Raw genomic sequence first — 8,105 nt, 5'->3', positions numbered from 1 at the left:
CGTCCGGCGTTGACTTTTGCCGATAAACGCGCGTCGACACAAAGTAAAACGTGGCTCATCGTGGCTGACAAACGTGACGTGGTCCTCGTCACAAAGCGCGGACCATTAGCGTAAATCCAGATTTAATAGGCTGAGAGAACAATAATGAGTACACGCCGGACTGCTATAACGCAGGAATATGCATTATTCATGGATTCGTGATAGCCTAGAAAATCCATTGGCAAATCGACGACATGGTTGGACGACCGCGCTGAAAGCAAATTCTTTCCTCGCAAGAAAAGTAAATCCACGGAGGAATAACCGTAATTCATCGTTAACGTTATTGCATCGATAAATTTAATTAATAACTCAACGCGTTCGCTACTACGTCGGTCACTTGTGACCGGAACTTGTTTTCTCGCCATTAGTGACCAACTGGGGATTGTCCAATTGTTTGGCACAGTGGTGTCAAACATGCGATCCACGATACTTCAGATTGCCGCTCGTGAACCAAAGCTTGAAATTGATTTTACTGAAAATGACATTTTTACAACAAAAAAAAAGAAAAAAAGGAGAGCTTTTTCATTTGTGGATTATTTTTCGGTGTGAGTTTGACGAAAATTGAATACCGTTGATTGAGGAATTTCGAACATCACAGGACAGCTAGACAATATTACGAAATAAAACGTGTATTATTGGACAATGCGAAATTCGAATAAAAGCACGATGTACGTATAACGTAAATTATATAGCACTACGTAACGTAATGAAAATTTTATTGCGGCCTCCTGAGAGCATCATCTGAAATTCGAATAGCAGTTTAATGAGTTAATAACTTTCTGAAAGTTTATCGTAAAATTAATCGATGTACATAGACCGAACGTCGATGTCGCTTAGACGAGCATCGACTTAGCCAAAACTTCGATGTCTTAAGCTGTTTCCTAAAATCGCACAGTCGCAGCGATAATTCCCCGAGTAAAACGCACGAGCTTATTTTTACCCTTGCTTAACTTCCTGTAGGGCAGCGTTATGATTCTTTGACGTATCGTTCTCCCGGTGTTAATCGATATCCATTAAGACGAGAGTTCGTGGAACCGATGCGGACATAAAACGCGCCGATCCGAGCAGGTGAGGCCGGTGTGGAGCAGATTAAAGATGCACCGACTTGTAATTTTTGCTCGATTTCCTATCTAGGGCACAGTCTCTGACATTTAAAGAAATAATCGCGATAAGTTCAACAGGACGGGAAGATGGCGTGCTTTCGTGCTCCGAGCGATCCGCTATTCATTTAACAACGCGAGATACTTGATTTCTTTATTCGCGAAACAATTAAGGAATCGCGACGTTAAGGAATTCTCGACAACGAGTCCAATATCGGGGACGAGACGAGTAACTCGATTTAACGCTATTATATCGTTGAATTTTTTGCCTTTGGTCAATATGGTTATTAGCATAAGTAGCGCTACTTATAATCTTCCTGCTCGTCGAACTGACAATAGTTGAGAAACAAAGTAACGATTTGCGAATTATTTATATTCTTTATCTCCCGAGGTACATAGATTAAAATTAAGAATAGACTTTACATAAGATTTTCGACAGAAACTAGAAAGGTGTTATCTTATCGTCGCATTTTTAATTTTAATAGACGTGTCTGAGGAGACGTAGAATGCACAAAAATTTTCAAATGATTTGTGGGATTTATATAATCTTGTCTTCGTTGCTACGCTCAGTCTAGAATGTTGTGGTTCCTGACGGTGGCTTCGGTGTTCCTATGATACTGGTCGTTGGTACCACTTGTCGTTGTGTCACGGTAGGCTAGCAAGTAGAAGGACGAAAGGAAAAGGAAGAGTATAGCATTTCGTCCTGGGCCTGCTAGTGGACTCGTCGAGTAAGGCTTTCTAGCAGGCCCTGCCTTAGACAGGGATACTTAAGTGGTATAGGAATTTCTGTTTATGGGAGGTCGAGGATTCACCGAGGACATGCAAGAAAATCCTCGAACCTCCTTCATCTAGGAATCCATCTACTGGCGAGGATGCGAATGATGGTCGCCACAAATTTATTTTTATATGACAATTTAAAAGAGGAAGGGTTATTTCATCACTGTTTATCACTGTAACTCTTAAAAATTCCCATGATGCAGCAGTGTATCAGTCTGACAGAAACTTTCCACTAGATTTATAAAGAAGATAAACAACGATGATTACCTAACAACATAACGTGAGAATTAAATTGAAGTAATCGTGTTACCCGAATATAACGGGAGTAGCGAAAATAAGAAATAATTAGAAGGTCCAAAAGTGAGTAAAATTATGAAAATGCCATTGTTCCATTTCAGTCGGCACTGAAAACGTTGGGCGCTAAGCTGAGGAATGGAGGGAACGTGGCAGTGGGAGCAGCGAAAGCACTGCCATATCATTCTGCTCAACCCTTTGTTGTACGTAAAGGAGAACCCGGAACAGGCTGCAGGTGAGTTCTTCTATATCAGCAGATTTCTTGCTCGACATGGCCGCCTCACGGATATCTCTCGGTTGAACTCGCTCGAAGGAGAAAAGGACGATTCTCAAAAGAATCCCGTTTTAGCGGCAAGGACGATTATGCCTTTTTATATCTTCGGAACCTCTAACGTCGCATCGCGACTAACTTTCAGATCACGTTGAAAAGAGATCCTTTGGTACCTCTCGAAATGCAGAACCAATACGAATATCCAGAGTTCGCCTGGTAAAGGCTCCTTTCTGCCTTCGCATCCTTTACCCGTTCGCGTAACCACTCGCCTGGTCTATCGCTCGGTCCCAATGTAGAAATTGTTTGGTGGTCATCGTCACTCGCGAGAATCGGTCATAGAGAAATCTGCATTCGCTTCTCTCAAAAGCACCCAAATACTGTCATACGGCAAAACTCCGGAACTTCTGGATTGGGACGAGCTAACTCGGTCATCGTAATCTATCGTCATTTGCACAGCGAGAAGCTTTACCACGAAGCTGTGTAAATAGCCAACCAAAATTTGAACTTCAATCGATATTTTGTCCTTTAATTATGGAATTTCTAATTATGGAAATTTGACTAGCTTAATTTTTCATTCGCTGTCATGTTCGGGGTAAATCATACCGTTCTAAACGTTGCACAGACGTCTCAGTTTCACGTGAAAATTTAGATTATAGATCGGTAGACAGACGAGATATTTTATTAAAAAATTATTTTAAGAATAAGGAAATAATGTAGACTTTAACACTAGATTGCCCGAGCAAGTCATTTTGACTGCTTTTTAATTTCAAGTAGAACAAAAATTATGTATATAATGATACAATTTCTTAGAATTTTGTGACTTTTTGTACAACATATAAATGCGTTTATTCATAATTGTAGTTACCTCCCCCCTCCTTCATTTCCGGTATATATATATATATATGCGTTATACCTATATTGCCCAAAAGCAGTCGTTTTGACTGCTTGGGAAATTTAAAATAATCAAATGACTCTTATTATTGTAAGAGAGCCGTCGCCGTTACGCGAACCCCGACGGTCGGCGACTTTGATAGCGATGAATTTGATAGTGGCGAATCTGATAGCGACGACTTTGTGTTCGCGATAGCTCTCGATCGTTCCATGACGATCGAGAGCGGGCATCAACGAGAGGACAGCACGCAGTGCCTAGAGCCAGTTCTTCGACGAATAATAATGCATAAATTATATTTTTTATTGTTAATATTTACTAATAACCTGTTATATAACTGTAAATAATATAAAAAAATATTGAAAATTAATTTTAAATAAATTTCTTTACATATTAGTTATTCTTTCGCAATGCAGTCATGTTGACTGCTTTTGGGCAATATAGGTATATACTAAGTTTCAGTCTTTCTAGTGTTAATCGGAATGCGAACACGGTTTTTCAGATGAACGAAAGCGACTACAAGGTAGTCTCTGTAAGGAAGAAGACACCCTGAAGAAGAGGAGTCGCGTGCCGGGTCTGTAGCGCTCGGTAAATAGAGGAAGGGCCCCCTCCCGAGCATCGTCAGAAAGGAGAAGGGGTCGTCATGGGCCCGGCACACCAAATCGTACCCCACTGAGCGATGCAAGTAGTTAGGGCCGGGGCCCTGCTAGTGAGCATGTGGCTCACTAGAGAATGAAGAAGCAAAACATCCGGACCCTATCGTTGATCGTCTTCACGCTCACCTACCTCCTCTTCGGCGCTGCGATCTTCGACTTTCTCGAGTCCGATACGGAGCAACGACGCAAGGAAGCATTGGACGGTACACATTTCTCGTCGATAGATATTGCCCGATGAAATAAAGCATAAGAACGTTCGTCGAATTTTGGGAAATTCGTCGATGTCGTAATTTTCTAAATTTCCATCCCCCGAAAATGCCCATTCGCGTATTCGAGCGATGGAAATTCAGATCGAGCTGAGAAAAAACGACTCGAAGCGCTTGAAAAGTAATTTTATTAAAAGTATCGATTTTCTGTCGCCTTCCAAACAGGAAATGAACTTCCCAATAGCTCCTCTGTCATTTACTTTCTACCGTTAACCGCGAAACCCCGATTTTACCAGCTGCAGGCGAGTCGCTTTTTAAATTCGTCGCTTTCATTACGAATATTATTAAAAAATCATTCTCTCCCTGTAATGTCGCGGGAGGTAATTTCCCTGATGTTTTCTCGACAGCCATTGAAAAGATGGTTATACGCAAGTACAATATAAGCGAGGACGACTTCAAGATCATGGAAACAGTGGTGCTGAAGACGGAACCTCATAAGGCCGGTCAACAGTGGAAATTCGCTGGGGCGTTTTACTATGCGACCACGGTCCTCACCACTATCGGTACGTTTTGATTCACGAAATTCCACCGTAATGTCATTCAACTCTTTGCTATTCCAGGTCGAGCTAGACTAGACGTTCCATTTCGTTCGATTCACTTTGGTTTCCACGTGTAAAACGTACTCTCTCGTATCGTAATTTAATTTGGCAGAAATATATCGACGTAGATACAAGAGAGGTTGGTGAAGAGAATGTGCAAAAGAAGTCAAACTTTGAATAATATTTAAAAGTATATTTTTAATTACGAAGCAGTATCTACCCCGACATATTCACTGTAAAAGCCGATTCGAAATATATTTATTAAAAATAGAATTCCATTTTTGTTCGACAGTTTCGTTAAATGGCTTTATAGTTATTCGATACGTCAAGTCTCTGTTTAAAATAAATATTTGAAATAAACAATGAACTATTATTAATATCGAATACAGGCGTATTATGTTTTACAAAAATAAAGTTTGATTAAAATACTCGATTTCTGGTATTTCGCTTTCATTGCACACGACACGTGTGGCAAGCCCGATTATTAAATTCATCGAATGAATTATACCGTATTTATGGGTTGACTTTTAGGTTACGGACATTCGACGCCGAACACCATAAGCGGTAAGGTGTTCACGATGTTCTACGCGATCATCGGTATCCCGTTAGGACTCGTAATGTTCCAGAGCATAGGAGAGCGTCTGAATAAGTTCTCGTCCGTCGTAATACGGAACGTAAAGAAGCTTTTTAACTGTAAGGATGTCCAGGTAAAACTATAAACTTTACTTTCCTTTGCATACTTCATATCGAGCGATCAATACAAAATGTGGCCTGACTTCATTGGTCCAGATATCTAAATGTCAAAGTAAACGATGTCCCATTGAGAAAAGAGCAAATTCGATTAATAATAGCTTGGATCAATTAATTTTGCAGTAAACATGCATTAAATAAATAAATTCCAAATCCCTCCACTATAGAATTTGTTTAATAATTAGGCCATATCGCGAAATTAATCAATGATATATGCAGTTAGACACATGCGGGTGGATTTATCAAGAAGCCCAAGCAATTGTAAAAATTACGTAATTTTCAGGCCTCAGAAATAAATCTTATCTGCGTGGTGACGACCTTATCTTGCTTAACGATTGCGGGAGGTGCCGCGGCGTTCTCTCGGTACGAAGGGTGGTCATATTTCGACTCCATCTACTATTGTTTCATCACCCTGACAACCATTGGATTCGGCGACATGGTCGCGCTACAAAAGGATAATGCGCTGAACACCAAGCCGGAGTACGTGATGTTCGCCTTGATATTCATTTTATTCGGCTTGGCCATCGTCGCCGCCTCCCTCAATTTATTGGTGCTGAGACTTGTCACAATGAATACGGAGGACGAAAGGCGAGACGAGGCCGAGGCTCTACAGGTAAGGAACATCGCGGCAGCTTTTACGTCATCCATCAAAGTATTGATCTTTCAGAAAAATATTTTAGACGCGGGAAAACGTCACCGTCATTCTCTGATAATAGCCTGATATACCTTTTTCGAGAATCCATCACTTTGTCCTTTTTCCCCCTTTTATTTCCCTCGATACTTTCGGACATTTTCCCGGCAAAGAATTCTAAAAGAAGTTAATGATCGAATAGAACAGGAAAGCAAACTCCTCGGTCCCTTTCGCATGTAAAATAATGGAAAAAATATATTCAATTCAAGCGAGTTCCGATAATTCACAGTCGAAACGAAATAATATCCCCTTTCTACGTTTTCGACAACGGGACGACAAAGGAATTTCAATAACCTTTTGCGGTCTGAGTTTCTCATGCAAGAATTCATCACCGTCACTACCATCTTCCATAACTGATAAAATACACCATAGTATCTTTGATCCCTCAAACATTCGATGCAGCAACGCTCGAACTTTCCACTCGATTGCACCTAATCGCTATACCGATACACGACGAAAAACGAACCAGAACCTCCATCCACTTTCACAGAAAAACCAAACAGATCTCTATCTTAACGATCGGAACATCGTGAAAAACAGCGATCGATCGAATCCGTGGGACTCATAGAGGAGGAAAAACTTGCTACGTAACATTCAAAGCCTACACGTGACGCCGGACCGCAAAGGGTTGGTACCCAGCCTCCAGCGTACCCTGAACCCCGCCACCTACCCAGAATCAATACAAGAAAAGCGTGGAACAAACCCCTCGCGTTCCAACCTCCCTCCGACTAAACCGAAAGCAAAACGATCGAAATTCGCGAACTCGGTTCGACGATGCTTCGCGAAACGACGACGAACGCGTTCGCGGCTCTAACGATTCCGGATAAGAGACAAAAAAGAAAATTGTTATGACGCAGGCTGCGCAAGGAGCAGTGCGCCTGGAGGGCGACGTAATAACGGCGAACGGCTCGATACTGTCGGGCCAAGTAGGCAACCACGGTGACACGATATCGCTGGACGACGAGACGTCGGTCTGCAGCTGCTGCTGCAGCGGCTTCCAAAAGAAACGACGGAGACCGCGGTTCACGGTCCGTCGCTCGCCCGGTAAGATTTCGCACCTGCTGCCGATGGAGCCGCTGTCAACGTTGGACGAGGCCAGCGACCTACGCCCGCCGCCGTTGACGCCGTTGCTGCAACTGCCGCCGTTGCATCAACATCGAGCCAGCATCTGACGACCTGCTGTTCTAACGAACTGCTGGTGTCCGTTTCACGCTCTTTTCCTCGATGACGAAACAGGGACAGATTGTAACGAGGAGAATGAGAAAGAGAGAGAGAGCTTTTGCTGGCGACCGCTTCAACGAATTTAATCCTAGGGATCGTTCTCGCAGCCGCTCGATTTTCCATGTTCGCCAATCACCGTTCCATCCACACCGTAATTCAGACGGGATTGATCGGTAAATTTCGATTTTCCTATCGTCTTGCTTGAATTTGTGTTCCGTGGTGTTCGAGAATCGGGGCAGGATATATAGACATAATCGGTAGATGATCTTGTTTTCACCTTGAAACTATCGAATGAGTCAACATGACTGGCTCAATCGGTAAAAATGTGCAGAGACTTTTTGGGAAAATTGATCGTTGTTTTTTTGACAGATTAATGATCGATGACCACTTATATCGATATGAATTTTGATAGCGTAGATCGGTAGTTTCGGGGTTAATTGCTGGATTGAGTTGGCGCGTAGGTGACCAAAGATTAGGAGATAACTTAGGGTTAAGCTTTTGTTGGAGAAATCGAAGGTTTTTTCTTGAACAAATACGAGGAATTTAATATTCCTGTCTGGTTGGTGGATGGCACGGTTATTGCGAAATAATCGCGGAAGTGACGAGATTCTT

General features: G+C 42.2%; 1 protein-coding gene across 1 annotated transcript; it reads left to right on the top strand.

The window, feature by feature from the left end:
• Nucleotides 1–2,334: 2,334 nt before the first annotated feature.
• Task6 (TWIK-related acid-sensitive K[+] channel 6) lies at nucleotides 2,335–7,587 on the top strand. Its single transcript, XM_017899070.1, has 6 exons — nucleotides 2,335–2,445; nucleotides 3,873–4,229; nucleotides 4,640–4,795; nucleotides 5,363–5,538; nucleotides 5,865–6,194; nucleotides 7,130–7,587. The coding sequence occupies exons 2-6, from the start codon at nucleotides 4,103–4,105 to the stop codon at nucleotides 7,442–7,444; spliced, it is 1,104 nt and encodes a 367-aa protein (XP_017754559.1). The 5' UTR covers nucleotides 2,335–2,445; nucleotides 3,873–4,102; the 3' UTR covers nucleotides 7,445–7,587.
• The last annotated feature ends 518 nt before the right edge of the window (nucleotides 7,588–8,105 follow it).

The sequence above is a fragment of the Eufriesea mexicana genome, unplaced genomic scaffold, assembly GCF_001483705.2.
Source record: "Eufriesea mexicana isolate 0111107269 unplaced genomic scaffold, ASM148370v2 scaffold794, whole genome shotgun sequence".
NCBI lineage: Eukaryota > Metazoa > Arthropoda > Insecta > Hymenoptera > Apidae > Eufriesea > Eufriesea mexicana.
The sequence above is the reverse complement of the archived record's forward strand: the minus strand, read 5'-3'. Positions and strand labels throughout refer to the sequence as shown.